Source organism: Kogia breviceps, chromosome 10 (assembly GCF_026419965.1).
Source record: "Kogia breviceps isolate mKogBre1 chromosome 10, mKogBre1 haplotype 1, whole genome shotgun sequence".
Lineage (NCBI taxonomy): Eukaryota > Metazoa > Chordata > Mammalia > Artiodactyla > Physeteridae > Kogia > Kogia breviceps.
Genome location: NC_081319.1, coordinates 4765812 through 4788537, shown reverse-complemented (window position 1 = coordinate 4788537; position 22726 = coordinate 4765812). Strand labels below are relative to the sequence as shown.

At 56.5% G+C, this 22726-nt stretch overlaps 2 protein-coding genes across 3 annotated transcripts in view; one reads left to right on the top strand and one right to left on the bottom strand.

Annotated features, from left to right (window-relative positions):
• The first annotated feature begins 2616 nt into the window (after positions 1-2616).
• Positions 2617-6363, top strand: H1-8 (H1.8 linker histone). Its single transcript, XM_059076050.1, has 4 exons — positions 2617-2898; positions 4553-4913; positions 5724-5788; positions 6112-6363. Exons 1-4 carry the CDS (start codon positions 2617-2619, stop codon positions 6361-6363), a joined length of 960 nt encoding a protein of 319 aa, XP_058932033.1.
• A 3847-nt stretch (positions 6364-10210) lies between these two features.
• PLXND1 (plexin D1) overlaps positions 10211-22726 on the bottom strand; it is a 51736-nt gene continuing 39220 nt past the window's right edge. For both annotated transcript variants that reach the window (XM_059076852.2, XM_067043389.1), the window contains exons 21-36: positions 20316-20423; positions 20123-20235; positions 19135-19239; positions 18453-18583; positions 17845-18043; positions 17034-17180; positions 16737-16893; positions 16173-16276; positions 16027-16090; positions 15293-15327; positions 14957-15061; positions 14288-14451; positions 13049-13196; positions 11830-11970; positions 11604-11678; positions 10211-11348 (exon numbers count right to left, since the gene is read on the bottom strand). In XM_059076852.2, coding sequence (XP_058932835.1) covers positions 11232-11348; positions 11604-11678; positions 11830-11970; positions 13049-13196; positions 14288-14451; positions 14957-15061; positions 15293-15327; positions 16027-16090; positions 16173-16276; positions 16737-16893; positions 17034-17180; positions 17845-18043; positions 18453-18583; positions 19135-19239; positions 20123-20235; positions 20316-20423 — 1913 coding nt within the window. In that variant the 3' untranslated portion in view covers positions 10211-11231. The remainder of the gene's footprint in view (positions 11349-11603; positions 11679-11829; positions 11971-13048; positions 13197-14287; positions 14452-14956; positions 15062-15292; positions 15328-16026; positions 16091-16172; positions 16277-16736; positions 16894-17033; positions 17181-17844; positions 18044-18452; positions 18584-19134; positions 19240-20122; positions 20236-20315; positions 20424-22726) is intronic.

Here is a 22726-nt window from a genome sequence, read left to right as displayed (position 1 = left end):
TCTCTTTCTTCCCTTCTGTTGTTCTCTTCTCTTGTGGTTTGATGACTATATTTAGTGTTGGGTTGAGGTTGCTTTTTCTTTTTTGTGTGTGTATCTATTGTAGTTTTTTGGTTTGTAGTTCCCATGTGGCTTTTTTTTTTTTTTTTTTTTTTTTTTTTTTTTTTTGCGGTATGCGGGCCTCTCACTGTTGTGGCCTCTCCCGTTGCGGAGCACAGGCTCTGGACGCACAGGCCCAGCGGCCATGGCTCACGGGCTTAGTTGCTCCGCGGCATGTGGGATCTTCCCGGACCAGGGCACGAACCCGTGTCTCCTGCATCGGCAGGCGGATTCTCAACCACTGCGCCACCAGGGAAGCCCCCCATGTGGCTTTGATATAGCAGTCTGTATATGTACAAGGTTGTTTTATTTTTTCCACTTTAAAATGTGGTTATTAAAAAAATATATTTTTTAGTCACTTGATTCCTTTTCTGAGTCTTTAGTTTTCGCAAATGGGTTGGAAATCAACGTTTCTAATCACAATGTTTAAATCAGGTTTCATATTTAAACCACTTTTACGTGCTTTACGGTGACTGACAACTTCTCACACTGTCTCCCTCCTCACCCCTGGATCCTACTCTCCTTTGCAACTTTTTAAAAATAACAGCTTATTGAGATACCTCAATAATTCACATACCATAAAATCCACCCATTTAAAGTATACAATGGCTTTTAGTGTATTCACAGTGTGTACCCATCTCCACAGTCAATTTTAGAATATTTCCATCCCCTCTAAAGAAAACCTGTACCCCTTAGCTGTCAACTCCCCATCCCTGCCCACCTCCCAGCCCCTGGCAACCACTACTCTACCTTCTGGCTCTGATTTGTCCATTCTGGACATTTCATATAAACTAACTCATACAGTATATGACTTTTTGTGGCTGGCTGCTTTCACTGTGCGTAATGTTTTCAAGGAAGTACTTCATTCCTCCTGTTGCCTGGATGACATTGCATTTTATGGCTATAACACGTTTTATTTATCCATTCATTAGTTTATGGACTTTGGGGTTGTTTCTACTTTTGGGCTATTATAAATAATGCTGCTATGAACATTTGTGTACACATTTTTGTATGGATATATATTTTCTTTTCTCTTGGGCACAGGAGTGAAATTCTTTTGTTACTTTTTATGATGAAAACTCTTTTTAATAAATTGATTTATTTATATTTTATTTTTGCTGTGTTGGGTCTTCATTGCTGTGCACGGGCTTTCTCTAGTTGCAGTGAGCAGGGGCTACTCTTTGTTGTGGTGCGCGGGCTTTTCATTGCGGTGGCTTCTCTTGTTGTGGAGCATGGGCTCTAGGTGCGTGGGCTTCAGTAGTTGTGGCATGCAGGCTCAGTAGTTGTGGCTCGTGGGCTCTAGAGCACAGGCTCCGTAGTCGTGGTGCATGGGTTTGGTTGTTCCGCGGCATGTGGGATCTTCCCGGACCAGGGATCGAACTCGCATCCTCTGCATTGGCAGGCGGATTCTTAACCACTGCACCACCAGGGAAGTCCCATGATGAAAACTTTTAAATGGACACAAAAGTAGACTGAACGGTACAGTGACCTGCACTCCTACCCCAGGCACCCATCACCCGACTTCAACAGCTAACAGCTTGTGGCTACCCTTGTTTCACCTACTGCATTATTTCAAAGTGAATGCCAGACTTATCATTTCATCTGTAAACAGTTCAGTGTTTATCTTTTATTTATTTATTTGGCTGCACCGGGTCTTAGTTGTGGCAGGCAGGCTCCTTTGTTGCAGCTCACCAGCTCCTTAGTTGTGGCACATGGGCTCCTTAGTTGTGGCATGCAAACTCTTAGTTGTGGCATGTATATGGAATCTAGTTTCCTAACCGAGGATCGAACCCAGGCCTCCTATACTGGGAGCACTGAGTCTTATCTGCTGTGCCACCGAGGAAGTCCCACTTCAGTATTTATCTTTAAAAGATAAGAACCTCTTAAAATAATTGCAATACCATCAGCACACTGGAAACAGTATCATCCTTAATATGAAATATTCCAGTGTTCACGTTTGTCTAGTTGCTTTTTTTTTTTTCCAGTTGGATTGTTCAAACCATGTTCTGAGTCTGAGCAAGGCCCCCATGTTGCATTTGGTTAAAGCGATTCTTAGGATCTTTCCTCTCTGGGGCCCTTCCCATGTTTTCTTTTCCTCCTTGCTTGTTTGTAGGAGAAACTGGACCGTGTGTTCTGGAGAGTTCCTCAGTCTGGGTTTTACTGATTTCATGACAGTGGCCCTTGCATTTCCTGTACACTGGTAGTTAGAGCTAGACAACTGACCTGGTGTCGGTTTGCCTGTTAAAGGACACTTTAATGCTTTTAATGAGCCTTCGTGGAGGGCTGGTGCATGCCCAGCCCCACGGCGGGCACCAGGAGACCCCGGGTGGCCAAGCAGTGCCCCCGCCTCTGCTCCCAGGCCAGGGGGCAGTGGCACTGACCTGGGGTGGGGGTGAGGGGTGTGTACTTGATCCCCCGGCCGCTTGCTCACCCACAGTGGTGCCTGGCCAACGCCTAGTGGGTGCTTCACTAGGGGTGTTTGTCCTCAGCGGGGTCTGAGGGAGGTCTGGGCCCCGGGTGATGTCCTGCTGTCTGTCCTTAGGCCTGATCCAGAGCGGCGTCCGAGAGCCCCACCGCCACCCTCCGGTGCTGCGCATGGTGCTGGAGGCGCTGCAGGCCGGGGAGCGGCGCCGCGGTACCTCGGTGGCAGCCATCAAGGTTTACATCCTGAAGAAGTACCCGACGGTGGACGCCCTCCGGCTCAAGTACCTGCTGAAGCAGGCCTTGGCCACAGGCATGCACCGCGGCCTCCTCGTCAGGCCCATCAACTCCAAGGCCCGGGGAGCCACTGGCAGCTTCAAAGTCAGCCGCTGGGAGTGGGGTGGGGGGTGGCGAGAGGCCCCAGGGTGCAGGTGGACTTGCCCGAGGGCTTGAACCCCAATTCCAGCTCTTTCTTCCCAGCCTCTGGGTGCTGGTCCCCTGCCCTGTTCCCTCTCTCCTTCTGTCTCTTCTCGTTCTTCCTCTGTCTTTGCCAAGACCCCCCGTCTCCCTGCGCAAGCTGGGCACCCGCACGGCCCCGGTCACCCTGCTGCATCCTCCTCCGTCCCCGTTGGGTGTGTTGAGTGACCAGAGACCGCCTCAGCTGTTTCACTTCTGGGTCGTTGGCCCCCGTGACCCCTTCCTGGAATTCCTTACCATGGGCGGCACAGACCCAACCTTGGCCTCTACGGGGTCACAGAAATGGGGTTTGCTCCTCGTGCTGTCTGGCTCCAGATCCGAGGTCTCCAGACCAGGGCTGACACCTCCCTGAGCCCCTACATCCTCCTCTTTCAAAGGGGAGGGTCACCCAGAGCGAAGGGCAAATGTGGCCACAGAATTAAGCCCCAGCATCGTGACTGCCGGCTGCCACCAGGGAAATCTCAGGGACACAGACACGGGGTCGGTCTCGTCACTGCTGGGCCCCAGCAAGTAGCAGTTCCTCTGACAGGCTCCATGGAACACGGTGGAATGTTCTCAACCTCCACGTTCCAACCCCTGTGGGAATATGGTGGCTGAGCACAGGGCATCCCCCCTCCTGGAACTCTGGGTGTGTGGGTCAGAGCTTGGACACCAGCCATGGCAAGGCCAGGGGCACGGGGGGGGGGGGTGGAGGGGAGCAAGAGAGGGCGCTGGTAGTGCGTGTGACTGGGAGACAGGCAAGTGGGCGCAGGGGCTGGGAGGCAGGGAAGGGGGTCTTGGGTACCACGGAGTCAGGCATGTGTGTGTGCAGAGAGTGGGGGCTGATTCTGGTCTAGGTGGGTAACGGGGAGCCGTGAGGGTCCAGGCATGCTGGGCTCTAGAGGGGCAGCGACCACCTGTTTGCCAGGGACGCTTGCATCCTCCTGCTGCTTGTACCCTCCCTGATGGTCCCATTGTAAAGATGGGGAGACCGAGGCCAGAGGGGGAGGAGAAGACCTGGGCGAGTCGCACTTGGGCTGGGGTTGAGGCCCCAGGAAGCCATGAATTCTCAGCCGTCGGACCTCCGTGTCCGTGTCCAGCTACACGGAGGCAAAGTGGCAGGGAGACTCGGGGACGCGGTGGTGTGAGGTGGGGAGTCCCAGCCACAGTCCATGGGATGGTGTTGGGGGGTCAAAGGAGATTATAAGTTAACATCACAGAGAGACCGTTAGGGCTCAGTGTACACGATGTTCTCCCAGAAGCCTGGCTCTGAGGCTTCCGGGTGCAGGGGTGGGAGGCGTGTGCCCGCCACCTGTGCAGGGAGGGTAGGAGAAGCTTCGGTGAGTTTTGGAGACTCGGGTTTCTTAGGTCCTAAATGGCAGCACCCTTCCTCACAGTGCATGAGTGGGTGGAATGCATTACTGGCAGCCGGCATTTAGGAGGTGGTTTTGCGTCCTCTCCGCAAGCCCTTGGCCGCCTTCTTTGGGATGGGGTCTTCTCTGAGCCTCATGTAGGGTATAAGGGCGTGAGACATCCAGAACCTCTGCTCTCAATCCCACCCCGTTCTCTCCTCCTCCAGTTAGTTCCCAAAGACAAAAGGAAAATCCAGCCCAGGAAGACGTCTACCATGACGGCCCCCAGGAGGCCTGGTCAAGCTGAGGGAAAGGACCCCAAGAAACCAAGTGAGTCCAAGAAGAACCCACCCAACCCAGGCGATGTGAAAAAAGGATCCATGAAGCCGGGAGAGGGGAGGACAGCTCCCTCCAAACCAGGTGCAGCCAAGAAGGCCCCCAAGAAAGGCCAGCAGACCAAGGACCCAGAGGCAAGACTGGGTGAGGCCAAGAAGTCCTCCCAACAGCCAGACGAGGCCACACAGTCCCTTTCCATTGCCAGTGGGCCCGGCGGGAAGTCAGAGGTCAAAGGTGGAAGGAGCAGCCGAGGTATGGATGTGAATGGGGTGAGAGGAGGGCATGGGAGGCGGTTGCTGGCAGCCACTGGACATGAGTTGGAATGGAGGGGCCAGCTCTGGGGAGGAGGGGTTTCTAGCCAATGTGCCCTGAGCACTTGGCTTGACTCAGAGAGACAGAGAATGCATGGTAGCTGGTGGGGGTGGGTATGGGGGAGAAGAGCGCAGAGAGAGGAGGAGGCGTCATCTCTGAGAGGGGTCAGGGGAGGCTTCCTGGAGGAGGTGTCCCAGGCAGAACAGCTTGTGCAAAGGCCTGGAAGCGTGAAGAAGGTGGAAGAAGACTCAACAAATAGTTGTGTCTGTGTGCACTGGGGGAGGGGGAAGGGGAGGTTGTGAAGGGCAGCAGGAGGCTGGACTTTATCTGGAGGACGATGAGGAGCCACAGAAAGGCTCTGAACAGGGGACAGCTAGGGCCCAAGATGTTTTTTAAAATGTATCCTGGCCGCCATGTGGAAGATAGGTTAAAGGCTAGAGGCAGATACAGCTGTCAGGGGCCTTTGGTGTGGGCAGGCGTGGAGCTGTGAGCAGAGGGAGGGAGGGGTGGTCATCCACCGTCCAGTTAATCCTCCAGCTGTCCCTGGGGGAGAGGCTGCTCCCTGCAGTTGGCAGACTAGGGCACCCAGACTCAGAGGCTAAACTACTTGCTCCAGGTCACACAGCCTGCAAGTGTCAGAGTGAGGACAGGGCCCTGGGCAGGTTGAGGGCTGTGGGACCCCTGAACCTTCTGGCCCAACAGCAGCTCCTCCTGAAAGGGATGTTTCTCACCTGCCATCCCCTCTTCCAGCAGATACCAAGGCCCACAGGAAAACGAAGCCTGGGAGTCAGAGCTCCAAACCCACGGTCACCAAGGTAGGTGCCTGGGGGACTTCCTGCTCTGGGTCTCCAGTGACCAGAGCTCGGGCATCCCCACCCAGCCCCAGAGGGGCCAGCCGAGGAAGGGGGCAACTTATTGTCCTACAAAGCACAGAGCACTTTCCTCTCTTCCCCGGCCCTTCAGCGCCCTGCGGATGACCATCCCCATTTTGTAGATTAGAGGCTGAGTCTTCGAGAGGTGAGGTCGCTTGTCGAAAGTGACCCAGAGCTGGGGTTTCCACCCTCAGTTCGCGGGCTCTGAGCTGTGCGCCCAGCCCTGCCCAGCTCTGTCACCTTGCTCCTGGTTTGCTTTCTTATAGGGCGAGAATGCTGCTGCTTCCCCAGCCAAAAAGAAGAGGGGGAGCAAGGTCCCTAAAAAGGCTGCTGCCCAGGGGGCTGGGGAGGCGCCTAAAGCCAAGGCCCCTGTTCCTCCCAAGGGCATGGGGTCCAAGATGGAGCCTGTACCACTGGCCAGGAAGGCAGAGGCCCCTAAAGGCCCGAGAAAGCCTGGCATTCCCGCCAAGTCCTCATCGTCCAAAGCGGCCAGTAAGAAGGCAGAAGCTGAGAGCTAGAGGCGGGGTGGAGAGAGACTGAGATTCTATTTTTTTATTCCCCTAAAAACTATCACTCTATTTCACTGTAACCTATTTATCAATAAAGAATTTGTCCCCCACAAATTGGTGTGGAAGGAGGCTGAGATCTAAGGATTTGGCCATCCAGGGCTAGGACCCAGGTAGAAGCTTCTGCGCTGGGGAGATGCAGACCGCTGCAGGGATCCAAAGGCACGTAGGCACCTGTGGAGGCGCTGGAAAGGTGTTTGATCCAGCCTGAGATCTGGGACTGCTTCCTGGAGGGGGCAGCTTTTGGTCTTACAGGATGAGTAGGAATTGCCAGATAGATGAGGGGAAGGGCCTTGCAGGCAGAGGGCCCAGAATGTGGGGTGGAGCTGGTCGGATGGGGATTGGTGGTTCTGAGAGGAGAACAGGTGGGGGAGGGGTGGCCTGAGGCCCTGGACCTTGGAGGTGGGGCCGGCAGGTGTAGAAGGGTGGGCTGAGGAAGGCAGACATTGTCTTGGGGGCGTGGCGGAGCCAGGGTGGGTTACAGGCAGGGAAGAGACCGACAGTGGTGTGTGTTGAGAAGGAGCCCTGTGGCCGCGGAGAGGAGGGGCTGGAGGAGCTGAGAGGAGGTGCGGACCATTCGGCCAGTCACTGAGCAGGACTGTGGGCCCCTCGGGAATCCTCAGAAGGAAGAGGAAGCGCAAAGGCCGTGGGGTGGGAAGCTCTCGACAGGCATGCGGTGCTGCAGCGAGGCCCGTGTGGCTAAAGCCCGGATGGACACAGAGGTGAGGTCTGGGGTGTTTTGAAGACGTGTGTGACACTCTTCCCATGGAGAGCCGGAGTCTGTGCCCCTGCCCCCTTCAACCTGGGCTCTTTGCTTGCTTGACCAATAGACTACAGTGGAATTCGCATTAGGACAGTTGCTGGGCTCAGGCCTTAAGAGACTGGCAGCTTCTACTTGCTGTGTGTGGGTTGTTCCTTGTTGTTGTTTCTTTCGTTTTTTAATAGTTGCTCTTAGAACTCAGCCACCACGCTGTGTGGAAGCCCAAGCAGCCAGTGGAGAAGAATTGACGCACCCCAGTTGTCAGCCCCAGCTGGGCTCCCTGACCAGCCAGCACCAATTTGCCAGCCATGCGAGTGCACCATCTTGGCAATGGATTGCCTATCCCAGTTGAGCGGCCCCCCTGACACCACATGGAACAGGCACAGGCCTTCCCTGCCGAGCCCTGCCCGAGTCAGACACATAAGCACCACAGACGTATTGGGGTGGTTTGTTACTCAGCAGTAGATACCATAACGAGGGCTGCGGGGTAGACTAGGGCAAGATCCCGAAGGGCCTTGTAAGGCAGGGTAGGAGCTTTGGGTTTTGTTTTAATTGTGATGAACAGCCATTAGAGGCCAGTGAGCAGCGGAGTGCCTGCGGGGGGACACAGGCAGCAGCAGGAGGCTAAGGAGGCGGGCCCTGCAATGGTCCAGCTGAGGGGTTGGGCCGCCATGGAGGGAGGGGTTAGAAGTAGTGGATTCTGGGTAGAGGTTTAAGCAGGGTGGATGGGATATGCTGAGGGAGTGGATGTAGAAAGGGGTCCACAATTTGGGGTCCACCCAAGTGCTTGCATGGCGACCGCCTCCTGGGGCGAGGACAGCTCAGGGGGCTGCCAAGAGATGGTCCAGATGAGGGGTGACTGCTGAGCCAGGGGGTGGGCAGAGACGGAAGGGGCGGATTTGAAGGGAGTCAGAGGTAAGCTGGATGGCACTTGGGAAGGGGCAGATGGGACACCAAGGGAAACTGAGGCAGCCCAGCATGGAGCATCAGCTGTGCCGATGGCTTTCTGGCTTTCCTGGGGCGTCTGTAACGTGGCTGCCAGCAGAGCCCCCAGGGGCACAGGGAGCTGGGCTGGCGCTTCCCCCGTAGGGGGTCTGGTTGGGGGAGGCACCCTGGGCAGGCTCGGGGTGGGATGGGGCAGGCATCACCGGGCATCTCACCCCCACGAGCTGGCAGCAGGCCAGTAGCCCTGACCTGGCAGAGGCCGGACAGCACCCAGCACCCACGAGACTTCGGAGAGCCTCCTCCCCTGCTTGAGGACAGACGTTACGCCGGAGCTCCCACCTCCTGTGACCCTGAGACAGAGCTAAGGGACCCCTGTGGCCGCAAGGCAAGTCTTCAGGGCCCCAGACAAGGACCGGGGGTGGTTCACAGTGGTCGGCCAGCTTCCGTGCTGAGAAATGACCCCAGAAACTAGAGATTTCCTCCATTTGCAAATGTGTTTTTAAGCTTCAAGAGGGAATTGCATGTTAATCAGGCATTAAAACAGGCTGTGGAATATTTAATAGCATAGAAAGATGTTGCATGGGGGAAAAGGCAGCTGCGAAATGGTGAGTACATCCTGATCTCAATTATCACTCCTCAGCCTCCAACCCAGGCAGGCACACGATTTGGAGTTTGGAATGACGTTCTCTCAGATTTTAACCGTGGGTGGGTTAGGGTAGCTTTTATTTTCTTCAGGCTTTTTGTACTTCCTGACAGTTCTGCAGAAAACATGTATTCATTCTAGCATCACACCCCCCAAAAAAAATTCTCATCAAATTGTGAAAATAGGGCTTCCCTGGTGGCGCAGTGGTGGAGAGTCCGCCTGCCGATGCAGGGGACGCGGGTTCGTGCCCCGGTCCGGGAGGATCCCACGTGCCGCGGAGCGGCTGGGCCCGTGAGCCGTGGCCGCTGAGCCTGCGCGTCCGGAGCCTGTGCTCCGCAACGGGAGAGGCCACAACAGTGAGAGGCCTGCGTACCGCAAAAAAAAAAAAAAAAAAAAAAAAAAAAATTGTGATGAAAATAGCTTAGACTAGAAAGTCTGCTGCTTAATAAAAAGGCATCAGTGATCAGAATAGAGAATTTGAAAAGATAAAGAATCTCCACCCAGAAGGCACTACAGGAAGAGGCTATTTTTAAAGCTAAAAATTGTTTACTGTTTTCTTCTCATTCTTCTGTTCTCAATTCTAGAACTGGTATTTGCGGGATTCTGTTTAAATTGTACGAATTTTTCTGTCCCAGCTCTTACTCCTGATTAATGTGTGTGTGTGATTATTTTTCCTTCATAAAAAGAAAAAACTAACTTAAGCGGCTTCTGATTTGGAGGTGGTCTTTAGTGACCTTTCTTGGGGGTCAGTGAATCTCAGCCCCAGCTCAGGCCCAGAGCCAGCTGGGTGGGCTGGGGGTCTCTGTGGTATTTGCTGCTCCCAAGTCATGTGCTGTGGTGAGAAATAGTGCAGGGTTATACCAGCCTGGGAGAAACTGCCTCTGTTTCCTCATCTGAATAATGGAGTTAATGGTATTTATGTCTAAGCTATATTTATGTCTAAGCTATATATCTAGTCTAAGCTATATTTATGACAAATTCAGGGCGAGTGTGTAAACGGCAGTTCTCTTTCCAGGGTGGTCACCTTGGAGCTCCCCACACACTTTGGGGGCCGCTGTGGAAACTCCAGCCTGGAGGAAGCATGGACCAGAGGAATGGGGCGCCCATGCAAGCCGGTTTTTGGCTTCCCTGTGCTGTGACCTGGGAAATTCCTCGACTGTGCTGAGCGTCAGTTTCTACATCTGTAAAACGGGGATGATATTCTGTTCCTCACGGCTTATTACATAGGTAAGTAAGGAGCAGGGCCCGCCCAGGGGTAAACGGCACACAGCAGCTGTGACATCTTCCTGGCGGTCAGTGGATGCCCGCGTTTCCCCACTAAACCTTCTTGGAAGCGGAGTTGGTGTCTGCACACCCCTCACGAGGGGAGCTGGGCAGGGTCCTAAGCCAGGCCCCCCTCCCTCCTTTCTGCTACAAGTACAGCCATCTCAGGATAAAGGCTGGAGCCCACGGCAGGTTTTCCCATCAGGCTTTTATTATAAAGAAGGTTCCAGAGCAGCCCAGCCTCCCCCTCCAGCCCAGCCCCAAGGTCTGTGACCTGTCCCAGCACTGGCTGGGTCACTCCCAGCCAGCCGCTTTTGACGGAACAGAAAGGACGGTGTTCTCGGGGCGCAGGGGTCTCTGCCAGGTCTGCCTGTCCCCTGGAACAGTCATTTCCAGTGTTGCGCTGGGAGCCCCTCGGGACCCCTCCCCGGGTCCTCTGCACTAGTGGCAGCTATTCACAGTTGGCGCGTGATAAGTTTTTTAATATATAAAAGCTTTTTTTAAAAAAACAACAACAACAAAAAGTGGTGCTCTCTTTAGAAACACTTCCAGCAAGATCAAGTAGCCCAGCTACAGCCTCGGTGCAACTCAGCCCCCCGCCCCTCCCTCGAGACCAGGATCGCCCGGCACCTGTCCCCTCAGCCCCTGCCCGCCCGGCTCCCAGGGCAGCACAGAGCCTCCCGCAGGCAGTGGATGCCGCCCACCCAGCCAGGGTCCGCTCGAGCACAGAGATCTGACACTGCTGGACGGCGCGTGGCCAGGGTCCCCTGCAGGTGAGTAGAGGCGGGGGCAACGTTTGGGTGGTTGAAGCGGAAACCAGCTGAGGGCTGGTTCAAGGGGCCTCCCCTCCACCGGGTAGGATGAGGTAGTGTTTCCGGCTGCGCCCTCAGGGCCGGGCGGCCTCTTCGCCCGTCGGTGGGTTCGCTGCCACTGGGCCGTGCAGGCAGAGCGAGTGGGACGCCGTCCAGGCTGTGCTGGGTGGACGGGGGGAGCCTTACCGGGGAGCGGCTGCAGCATTTGAGCCCCCAGCCCAGAGCTGGGTCTGGGGGCAGGTGGGAGGGGGACGGTGCCCAAGGGGCCAGGGCTGGGGGCTCCTCTGGCTGGCTGGCTCAGAGAGGCCCCTCGTGCTGCGTCGTTTCCCAGCCCGAGTCCGAGGCACTGGGGACAAAGCGAAGTGGAGGGAGGGCGCCCGTCCCGCCACCCCTAGGCTCAGGCCTCGCTGTAGCACTCGTAGATGTTGTCCTCCATCAGGGCCACCACCTGCTCAAACTTGTGCTGCAGCTGCGTCCTCCGGGCTGTGGGGTTTGCCTCCAGGGCGCTCATGATCTGAGGGGGAAGCGGAGGGAGCTGGGCCAAAGCCCGGGCCCAGGACCCCCGGCACCCGCCGCACATCCTCGGGGAGAACACACCGCCTGGGCTTCCACTGCTGGCGGCCACCCGCAAAGCAGAAACGCCCTGGGGATAGCAATGCCCGAGAGGGACCCTCACCCTGGGTTTGTTTCCCTGAGCAGCTGGCGGTGAGCAGGGCTGATATGGGGGCATCGTAGCTCCGAGGGGGGCCTCGCACTGGGGGCTACTCACCTGTGGGCGATACCTCTTGGCGTATTTATAAATCTCTGCCATCGCCACGTTGGTGTTGAACTCATTCTGGTATTTCTATGAAGAAAGACAAGGCGGGAGTCGGAGGGAGGTTGACTCCATGGTCAAAACCAGGCCCGGCCAAGACCCGCTGCTTATGCGCAGCCCCTCGCTGACGCTGACGGTCAAGTCCGGCCCCGCCCCTCCCGGCAAGGTCCCCGTGGCGCACCCGCGACTCCTCCGCCAGGTGCGCGTTCATTTCCTGCTCGCTGAGTGGAGTCATGTCATGGATCTGTTTGTAGTAGCGCTGCACGATTTTCCGGTACTCGGGAATCTCCTTGGCGTAGAGGAGCTTGTTGGTTGGTGAGTCCTGGGCAGAGAGGAGTGAGGGGTTAAGACACAGACTCGTCTTCTCCTGGATGAGCCCTCGTCTCTCCCGCCACACAAACGAGCCCATCACTGAACGTCCCCGCCCTGTGGGCTTTGGATCAGGGCCCCCACCCCTCTCCTCTCTGCCCTTGTACTTGGAACCCCTGCCCTATTTCCTACGCAACTGTCAGGGTGATGTCCTCTAGGGGGATCGACTTTTAGGGGGAAAAGTGCACGGGCGTGTGCCAGCTCTTTGACACGCAGGCTGTTTTGTTTGTGTCCTTGCTTAGGGATATGGGTCTTGGTGGCTAAAATTTCTGGAAGCCTGATTGCTGTCTCAGTGGAATATTTCCCACCACGTGTTTCCTACGCCTGAAAGCAAAATGTGCCAGGTATGCTCCCAGTTCTCTGTCAGGGGGGTCCTGCCTTCTGAGATAGCGTGTGAGAGGTGACGGCGCTTTCTGCCTCTCGTGGCCTCTCTCTGAAAGCCATGGGCTAAACGCAGGGCCACGCGCCCGCCCTCCTGCAGGGGCAGGTCTAACTCTACCGCCTCATTAACGCTCACAGCCTCCCTGCCCGGCCCAGGCCCTTTGCTCTGCCTGGAATGGCGCGCTCTCTCCTCCGCGCCCGCTAAAGCCAGCTGGGTCCTCTCCCTGCAGACAGATGCCTCAGGGGTCTCCCTCCTGAGTGTGTTCAAAGGTCTTGGTCACTTGTGCCCCCCTCCGCCCACCCCTTCACTCAGTGCCCACTGGATGGCTCTTGACCATCAGGGCTGCCGCCCGGAGCCCGCCGGTCTCCGATGGTGCCAGACCACGCAGGCTTTCCACGTTCACTCCGGCTTCTCCCGGCCTGGCTCCACGGCCTCAGCGTCGGGAACTGGTGCGGGGCACACCGGAGGCGGCTGCGGCCAGTCTGCAGCCACGTAGTTTGACTGTGGGTGCCGGTTTCTGGGAGTCCCCCCCCCGCTTCTGATGGCCCTGTTCATTCCCGCATCCCCCAGATCTGAGCTCTTTTGGTTCCCCTCCCAGAAAGATCTCCGTCCCCATCAGCACCAGGTGGCCTGCCCAGGAGCAGCTGACCTTGCCCAGCTGCAGGTCGGAGATGGAACAGGCGTCAATGAAGGCCTGTGCGATGACTGAGAGGCAGGCATCGATGTGGTCCGTCTTCTCGATGTCAAAGACAAACTGTGGGTTTTTCAGGATGTTCACCCAGAACCGGAGGGGAAGGCTGTGGGACAGAGAGTGACAGGGGCAGCAGCGTGAGCCCCCCACCCCCCGAGGGTGGGCAGTGGAGGCAGCGGTTGCCGAGGGGGCTTGGGACAGGCTGGCTTTGCCCCTCGAGGCCAGAGAAGACTAGTCACAGGACGGAACCTCTGGAAACAGGTTTGCTCCTCCACAACCGCGGTTGACGGCCATCCCCTGCCGGCTGGGGCAGTAGAGGGGCTGGGAGCCGGGGTTCCTGCGTGGAGACGGCTACGGCTGCGGCGGCAGCTGCAAGGCCTGACTTCACCCTCACTGCCCCCCCCCCCACCCCCGCCTCCGCAGAGTCGCCCGCTCTCACGCAGCAGCCTGGAGCCAGGGAGCCAGTCCTGGTTCTCATTAGAACCCCCGCCCTGCCCCCGCCTAGCAGCCCATGGCTCCTCCTCCAGCCCCTGCATGGCTGTGGGAAGTCCATCATTAGCTGGGTCACCAGGCAGACTGAGGGAGGGGAGAGGCCTGGATCCTTAGCCCCAGGAGGCCAGAGGGTTGGTAACACCCTCCTCCCCCGTGACTGGGCAGCCTGGGACATACGCACCCCACCCCCCCCCGGCCCCGAGCTCTGAGCAGCCCCTGCAACTACACAGAAACTTCTAGGTCTGAGGCATTTTTTTCTGAGGGTTAGGCTGAGGTTTTCAACAACTTCTTGTTGGGGATTGTGACCATGAAAAGCTAAAACGTGCCTCAAAGGAGGGATGTGACCGGGGGCAGGAATATCTGCACGAGCCTCAGCGTGCTCATCTGTAAAACGGAGCTGACCGTGCCCACCGCAGAGGGGTGCAGGAGAGTGATGGTAAGGGCAAAACTTAGACACTGCTCACTTCTAGTTAATTCTTACAATTAAAGTGGGTTACTTTTACTGCCCTGGTTTTATAGCTAGGAGAAACGAAAGCACAGAGAGGTTAAGTCACTTACCCAAGGTCACACAGCTTGGAATGGCATAAGGGATTGAACCCAGGCCGGTGGGCTGAGAGCCCAGGCTCTGAACCCCCGCACCACTGCTGCCCCCAGTGATACAGTGAAGCCACACCGCCCTCCCCCTGGCCTCCCGCCCCCCCCCACCTGTTGGTCTTCCAGATGTGTAGGGTGTCGGGGTCTGAGATCCCCCTCTTCTCTGCCTGCTCTTCTAGGAAGTCAAAGAAGTACTTGACAGCCAGTGGGGGCTTGTCTTCACGGATGCTCAGAATGGCCTTGAACAGGTCATCCAGAAACTTCTGCAGCGTGCCCTGCATGGAAGCAGGTGGCCGCCGTCAGCCCAGGACCACATGGAGGAGGGTGAGCAGGCACCTGTGGCCGTTCAGGGGAGCCCGTGGTGCTGGGACTGAGCCGGGTGAATGGGGAAGCTACGTGGCATCAGGCTGGTCATCTAACCTCTCTGGGCCTCGGGCTTCCCGTCTGTGAAACGGGTTAGTGCAACCTACCCCACCAGGGTGTTGGAAGGACTGGGACATAGAGCAGGGAGTTGCTGGGCTGGAGTGTGAGCTCTCAGGCGCCCACTCTGCTGCCCCAGCCGTGTGGCCTTGGGGGCCTCACTGGGCCTCTGCTGCCCTCCGTGTCAGTGGGCACCCTTCATGCTGGGAGCAAACCCCTCCTCAGCTGGGACCCAGCGCCCTCAGCCTCTCGGCCCAGAGCCTGGCTGGCCCCGCAGGGGGAGCACTGTGCCCCTGGCTCCAAGCGTCTGCTCACAGCTGACCCGCTGCAGCGAGGACACAGAGATGAGAGTGGGCCCACCTTGGTGGACAGCAGGCGGGTCAGGTAGATCTCTGGTAGCACCTTCTTGCGGTGGCTCTGCCGGTGGGACTTCTTGGGCTCTGCCAGCTCATCCGTGGGCAGCACCTGGGAGGCCGGGGCAGTGGTCAGTGCTGGCGCCAGGCACCATCCCCGGCCGCCCGCGGGCCCTGGGCTCTCTTTGTGGTGCACGCGAGCTACCCTGGGTCCCGTTCCCGCTCCCCACCCAGCCTTTCCCAGGGCCTGCAAGCACTGCCCCCAGAGGCCCAGGGTGGCAGGAAGCCAAGTCGACACCCAGTGAAGGGCGGGCACCCCCAGCGCCGGAGGCGGGGCACTCACCAAATGGAAATACTTCTCTGTGTCCAAGTCTTTCACTGCGAGAGGGAAAACACACACAATAAATAAACGAGAAGAGGAGTGGGGAGAGAGAGAAACAGAAATGGAGACAAAAAGATAGAGAAAGAAACTGAGCTAAACAGACAGAGCCAAACAGATGTGTGGAGAGAACAAGGCAGAGAGCTGAGAGAGAGATCCAGAGAAAACTTAGAGAATGAGATAGAGAAAGACAGAGGCGTTGACAGAGATGGAAACGTCCGCACGGTACAGCAAGCAGGGAGACAGTGACAGATGGCGATGGGCACGGCCCCCGAGTCGGGCAGGGCGGCTGCCCTCACCCCCCAGCCCAGACCTCACAGGGAGAGATGCGAGAGCCTGCTCCTTGCCTCAGGAGGGGACCCCAAGACCCAGAGGAGCCGAGGACCCCAGGCCTGGGGCCTCTGAAGGTATGGATGGGAGGTGTGAGGCAGGGACACAGGCCAAAGCCCACGTGGCCTGGCGGCTGCCCAGACCTCTTGGAATCACATCCCACCTTCCTGGGGCCTCTCTCTGCTGCCTGCAGGAAACCAGCGCTGAGAGGCCTGGCCACAGCCCTGCCAAGCAGCCCTGCGGCAGGGGGGCCCCACGGCCCCGCCCCCAGCAGGCAGCCTCAGCCCAGCCCCGCCCTGTCCCTTGAAGCCTCGGCTTCCCCCCTGGGGCCGCTCAGAAGGGGCCCTCCCCGTGTCCACCAGTACTACCTCGGCCCAGGGTGTTGTCCTTCTTGTCTGTGAGGCTCATGGCCAGGGAGGCACCTTCAGGGATCTGATGGGGAGAGAGGCCAAGGTCAGAAGTCGGAGGTCAGGCAGGATGGGAGTGGCCGGAGCGGGGTGGAGCCGGGGCCCACCTTGTAGTGGGCCAGCGTGTTCAGCTTCTTGCGGCCATCCTCGACCACCGAGGTGTCGTCCAGGTCCCGCAGGATGTAGCTCTGCGTGCTCGAGGCGAACCACTCTGTGGGCAGGAGACAGGGCATCAGGGCTGGGAGCAGGGGCCGCGGGGAGGCAGGCACCCGGCGGGCCACACGGGGAGAGAACCGGGGGCACCCACACCGGTCTCTGAGCCTCTGCTTCCCCATCTGGGCGACGGGGCGGGGAGAGGGTGCCGGCTGCCGGGCCCAGAGCAGGAGCTCTGGAAAGGCCTCATCCTCGGGGCTGTCACCGGGATCTCGGAGCTGCTGGGGAGGCCTCTCTCGCCCACCTTCGCAGCAGCCTGCATCGACCTCCCACCGCAGGTCCTGTCTCCCCTCCCCGCCCCCAACAGAGCTCCTGGCAGCTGATCTGTCTTCAGGTCCCCAGAGCCACAGTTAGCGCACATTTGAAGAGGGGTGGGCGTGTGAATACCCAAGGCAGGAGCCTGCGCTGCTGAAGCAGCCCCCACGCCTGCTGCCCCTGCCCTGCCCTGCCCTGCCCACCTAGGTCGACGTCCTCGGCGCGTGGCCACTGGGAGTAGGGCACATTCTTGCAGAAGGCTTCCAGGATCTTCTCCTTAACCTGCGTCAGCGTGTCTGTGTCCATGGCCCGCACGCTCAGCGAGTCCATACCGCAGCCCTGGAAGGACACGTTCAGATTCTGCAGGAGAGAGGGGGAGGGTCAGTGGGCACTCACCGGGCCCTGCAGGGGAGACAGCCTGCAGGGAGTGGGGGGGGCAGTCAGCAGTGGAGCCGGGACTCTCTGGGGGTGCGGGACCCCTCCCCGCCCGCCCGGCTCACCCGGGGCTTGGCCTCGATGTTCTCCCGCAGCAGCCACTCCTCGTTGAGTGTGTAGCGGGCCTTGCCTGTGATGGCGTCGATGGAGCCCTTGTTGATCTGCTGCTTGATGGCGCACAGGAGCAGGAAGAACGGCTCCCCCACCGTCTCCTGCGGTAGGTGCGGGCCTGTCAGAGGCTGCGGCCACACTGCCTGGCCCAGGGCCCTGGCCCCCAGCCCACACTCCAGATTCCGGCCCCAACTTGGAATGCCTTCGCTACCCCCTTCTACCAATCCCTCCGTGGCTGCCTGCTTAATACCCTCCTTTTGCTCCTGGTGGCGCTGCCTCGCTCCCACCCTCCACCCAGAGGTGTCTCTGTGGACTCCAAGCTCGAACATCGCCTAAGATGGGTGGCCACGTTCATTTCATCCTGCCAGCGACCCTTCCAGGTACGGGCTGTCATTCTCATTGCCGAGGCTCAGAGAGGGCAAGCAACGTGCTCAGGGTCCCCCGGCAGGGAAGTGGCAGAGCTGCACTCAGAAGCACATCAGGGGGCATGTGAGGACTGAGAAAACAGTCTTTGTAACAATGCCACTGACACAGCCTCTGTTCCGTCCTGGGCTTGCTCTGAGCCCTTGCAGGAAGTCAGGCCTTCTCTGAGCCTCAGTTTCCCCATCTGTATAATGGATCTTATGGGGCTGTCCCTGTGCTGTCTGAGCCCCCCATTCCGCATCTGCCAAAGAACATGATAATGCCTTCGGCAGAGCCGGCATGAGAAGAAAACGAGGTCAGGTCTAGGCGGCGGCACAGCTGCCCGCGCGCCGCCGCCCTCACCCTCAGGCAGCTGTACATGCAGATGGACATCCAGTTGGTGAGCATCTTCTCGACCACGGACTCCGTGCGCCTCAGCATGAGCTTGGGGTTCTTGGCGGCCGAGGCGTCGATGAGGTCCACCAGCAGCTCCTTCATGATGCCCGTGTAGTACTCGAGCTTGCCGTGGAGCGCGATGGTCATCAGGGAAGCCAGGCTGCACCTGCGGGCGGCCGTGGGCTGGGGGAGTCAGCACTGCCCGCAACGCAAGGCCCTGGGCTCCGAGGACCACGCACTGGGGGTTCTGCTGCTACCTTGTCGCTGGATGCAGACGGGTGAGTGTGACTAAAATCTCGCTGGAGAAAGGGCTACCTTCCCTACCGTGCACAGCAACCGCCATGCCCACGAGCCCTGTCCTGGCCAGCAGACCAGGAAGGGGAAGAATGGGGAGGGGGTCTCAGGACCTCCAAAGCCCCAGCACCCAGGGTCTGACGCTGGGGAGATGGCAGCTGCCCCCAGGACATGGTGACCTGCAAAGTGGCCCAGCCTGGGATCCAGCCAGGCAGAGACCCAGGGCCGGCTGGGTGGCCTCCGACAGGCCCCCGCCCTCCCCCGGAGCCTCGCAGCCTGACCTGTCCCGCACTGCGAAGTCCTTCTGTTGCTCCAGTGCGTGGACGAAGACAATGAGGAAGTGCTTGTTGTTGAGCAGCGAGGAGAACAGGCTGATGCCCTCTTCCATGTTGGGCCGGCAGCTCTCGGGGATCTGCAGAAGCATTCAGTGAGGGGGTGTCCACAGAGGTCCAGTGTCTCTGCCTGGTCTAGGAGTCAGCACTTAGGATGCCCTGAATGGCTCCTCGAATGCTTCCTGGGAGGGGGAGCTCATTACCTTTAGTGGCAGACGCCTCCTACCTCCCTGTGACTGGGAACAGTGGCTCAGTTGAATTCAGAAGTGAGGCTCAGGCAAGGGTGCCTGAAGGCAACCCAGTATCCCTGTGTGTGTGGGGGGGGACCCTCTCACCTTCCATTCTCTATGCAGCAGGGGGAGTGGGATGTCCAGGGGGACCCAATCCTCTCCCCTCTCTACCTGGCCTGGGGGTCAGCATGTAGAACACCCTGAATGGTCACTTGAATACCTCCTGGGATGGAGGACTCACTACTATCCAATGGCAGGTTCCTCCCAACTTCCCATGATTAGGATCAATGGGTCAGATGAGCTGGAAAGTGGGGCCCAGAGCGAGATGGGGTTGCCCTGAGGCAGGGGTGTGTGTGTGCGTGCGTGTGTGCGCGCGCATGTACGGGTAGAGGGCTACTCACCTTCCACTCTCCCAGCAGTGGGTGGGTCTCCTGTACCAAGGAGCTGCCCGGGGAGTTGAGGGTCTGCGAGGGCAGGACGTAACGCTCTTCATAGAGGGAGGAGCACTGTGGAGGCAGACCCCCCAGCAGCTCAGCAGGGCCGCAGACCCCCAGCATCGCGGCAGGGCTGCACCTTCCCCTGACGCATGCAGGGGCCGCTCGACAAATGCAAAAGCCCACTTTACAGAGGAAGAAGAGGCAGTGGGCCACACCCAGGTGCCAAAGGACTCCAGAGGAGAGGGGAGGGGAGTCCCCGGGGGCTTCCTGAAGGGGAAGGAACAGAAGCTGCAGGAGCCAGGCTGTGAGTGCACAAGGCTTAGGAGGAAGCAAAAGCAGCTCCGTGCAGACTGGGGAAACTGAGGCAGAGATGCCTGCAAGGACCACACCATGGGCTCTCTGTGGCTGCTGCATGGAGAACAGTGTGGACAGGGCCAGAGGAGGGTGCTGGCCACTGGCATAAACACTCTCGACAGGCCAGGGAAGCTGGGGACAAGGCCGCGGCCCCTGGAACAGCACAAGGAAGCATGGAAGGGATGGGACAGAGTCCAGTGGACAGAAGGAGGAGATGTGGAGACCCAGAGAGGCCTCCCTGGGAAGGGGCCCAGAGTGGAGAGGGGCGGGCAGTGAACTGGTGCCTCTACTGACCCCCTGAGAGGGGAGGCATGCCCTGCACCCCAGGAGAAAAGTGCGCCTGGCAGCCAGCTTCTGTATGGACAGTGAAAACATCAGCGGGCTGAGAAGGAAGGTGGGGGAAACTGGGCCCTCTCCCTCGGCCGGCCAAGGCAGGAGCCCAGGCTGCCACAGGCAGGCGTGCGGGTTTCGTACTGCTCAAGGGGCCCAGGCCGCACTTGTCAAGTTCTCCCATCGGCACAGAAGTGCCCTCGAGGTTGTCAGGGCCCAGGGAGGGGGCAAGGAGCTCCTGAAGTGGCCGGCAGGGGCCCGAACTGACCTTAGGGAAGAAGGTGCGGGTCACAAAGTGCTTGTACTCCAGGAAGGGGATGCCCTGGCTGCGGTTCAGCTCCTTGGTCAGGTCCGTCATGTCCGTCTGCAGCTCGGCGAAGCCTGGGATACAGGCAGTGCCTGTGAGTGGGAGCGGACGGCGAAGCCGAGGCCCCCGGTCGCGCGTGGTCGCCACCCGCTACCTTTCCGGATCTCCTCTCGGATCTGGGATTCCATCTCCTCCATCTGCAGCAGTGTCTTCTGCCAGTAGCGCTCGGCGCGACGGCTCTTGGTGCAGAAGACAAACAGGGCTGTGGGCAGCAGAGAGGCGGGTCAGGCCAATGAAAGCCCTTCGGAGAGCATTTGTCAGTACCTGCCCTGTGCAGGGCCTGGGCCTGAAGGGAGAGGTCCTGCCTGCGCCCCTCAGCCCCAGCTCCTTGGGGCAGGGGCCTCAGCTCACGGTCCTTTCCTCCCCAGTGGGTTGAAAACTACAGGGCCAAGGGCTTGGGAAACGGCCAGGAAAATAAAGCTCCATGTCCCACTCTTATAATAAAATATGTGTGTTTGTTTAAACTAGTGATAAACACCTACCCTTCTGAAACTATTCCAAAAAACTGCAGAGGAAAGAACACTCTCAAACTCATTCTATGAGGCCACCATCACCCTGATACCAAAACCAGACAAAGATACTACAAAAAAAAAAAAAAAGGACATGGCCAGTATCACTGATGAACATAGACGCAAAAATCCTCAACAAAATACTACAAACCGAATCCAACAACACATTAAAAGGATCATACACCCTGCTCAAGTGGGATTTATCCCAATGATGCAAGGATTTTTCAATATCTGCAAAAAAAAAAATCAGTGTGATATGCCATATTAACAAATTGAGGAATAAAAACCATATGATCATCTCAATAGATGCAGAAAAAGCTTCTGACAAAATTCAACACCCATTTATGATAAAAACTCTCCAGAAAGTGGGCATAAACAATAAAACAATAAAGCCCATATATGACAAATCCACAGCAAACATCATTCTCAACAGTGAAAAACTGAAAGCATTTCCTCTAAGATCAGGAACACGATGAGGATGTCCACTCTTGCCACTATTATTCAACATAGTTTTGGAAGTCCTAGCCATGGCAATCAGAGAAGAAAGGGAAATAAAAGGAATCCAAATTGGAAAAGAAGAAGTAAAACTGTCACTGTTTGCAAAGGGCATGATATTATACATAGAAAATCCTAAAGATGCTACCAGAAAACTACTAGAGCTAATCAATGAATTTGGTAAAGTAGCAAGACAAAATTAATACACAGAAATCTCTTGCATTCCTATACAATAACAATGAAAGATCAGAAAGAGAAATCAAGGAAACACACCCACTCCCCACTGCATAGAAAAGAATAAAATACCTAGGAATAAACCTATCTAAGGAGGCAAAAGACCTCTACCCTGAAAACAAACACTGATGAAAGAAATTGAAGATAACACAAACAGATGGAAAATATACCATGTTCTGGGACTGGAAGAATCAATACTGTGAAAATGACTATAGTACCCAAGGCAATCTACAGATTCAGTGCAATCCCTATTAAATTACCAATGGTATTTTTCACAGAACTAGAACAAAAAATTTTACAATGTGTATGGAAACACAAAAGACCCCTAAATAGCCAAAACAATCCTGAGAAACAAAGATGGAGCTGGAGGAATCAGGCTCCCTGACTTCACACTATACTACAAAGCTACAGTAATCAAAACAGAAGGGTATTGGCACAAAAACAGAAATATAGATAAATGGAACAGGATAAAAAGCCCAAAGATAAACCCGCGCACCTATGATCAATCTATAACAAAGGAGGCAAGACTATACAGTGGAGAAAAGATGGTCTCTTCAATAAGTGGTGCTGGGAAAACTGGAGAGCTACATGTAAAAGAATGAAACTAGAACATTCTGTAACACCATACACAAAAATAAACTCAAAATGGATTAAAGATCTAAATGTAAGGCTGCAAACTACAAAACTCTTAAAGGAAAACATAGGCAGAGCACTCTCTGACACAAATGACAGCATTATCTTTTGTGATCCACCTCCTAGAGTAATGAAAATAAAAACAAACAGGACCTAATTAAACTTAAATGCTTTTGCACAGCAAAAACCAAAACCAAAACCCAAAAGACAATAAACAAAACGGAAACACAACCCACAGAATGGGAGAAAATATTTGCAAATGAAGTGACCGACAAGGGATTAATCTATAAAATATACAAACAGCTCATGTAGCTCAATATCAAAAAACAAACAACCCAATCAAAAAATGGGTGGAAAATCTAAACAGACATTTCTTTAAAGAAGACAAACAGATGGCCAAAAAGCACATGAAAAGATGCTCAACATTGCTAATTATTACATAAGTGCAAATCAGAACTACAATGAGGTTATCACCTCACACTGATCAGAATGGCCATCATCAAAAAGTCTACAAACAATAAATGCTGGAGAGGGTGTGGAGAAAAGGAACCCTCTTGCACTGCTGGTGGGAATGTAAATTGATACAGCCGCTATGGAGAACAGTATGGAGGTTCCTTAAAACACTAAAAACAGA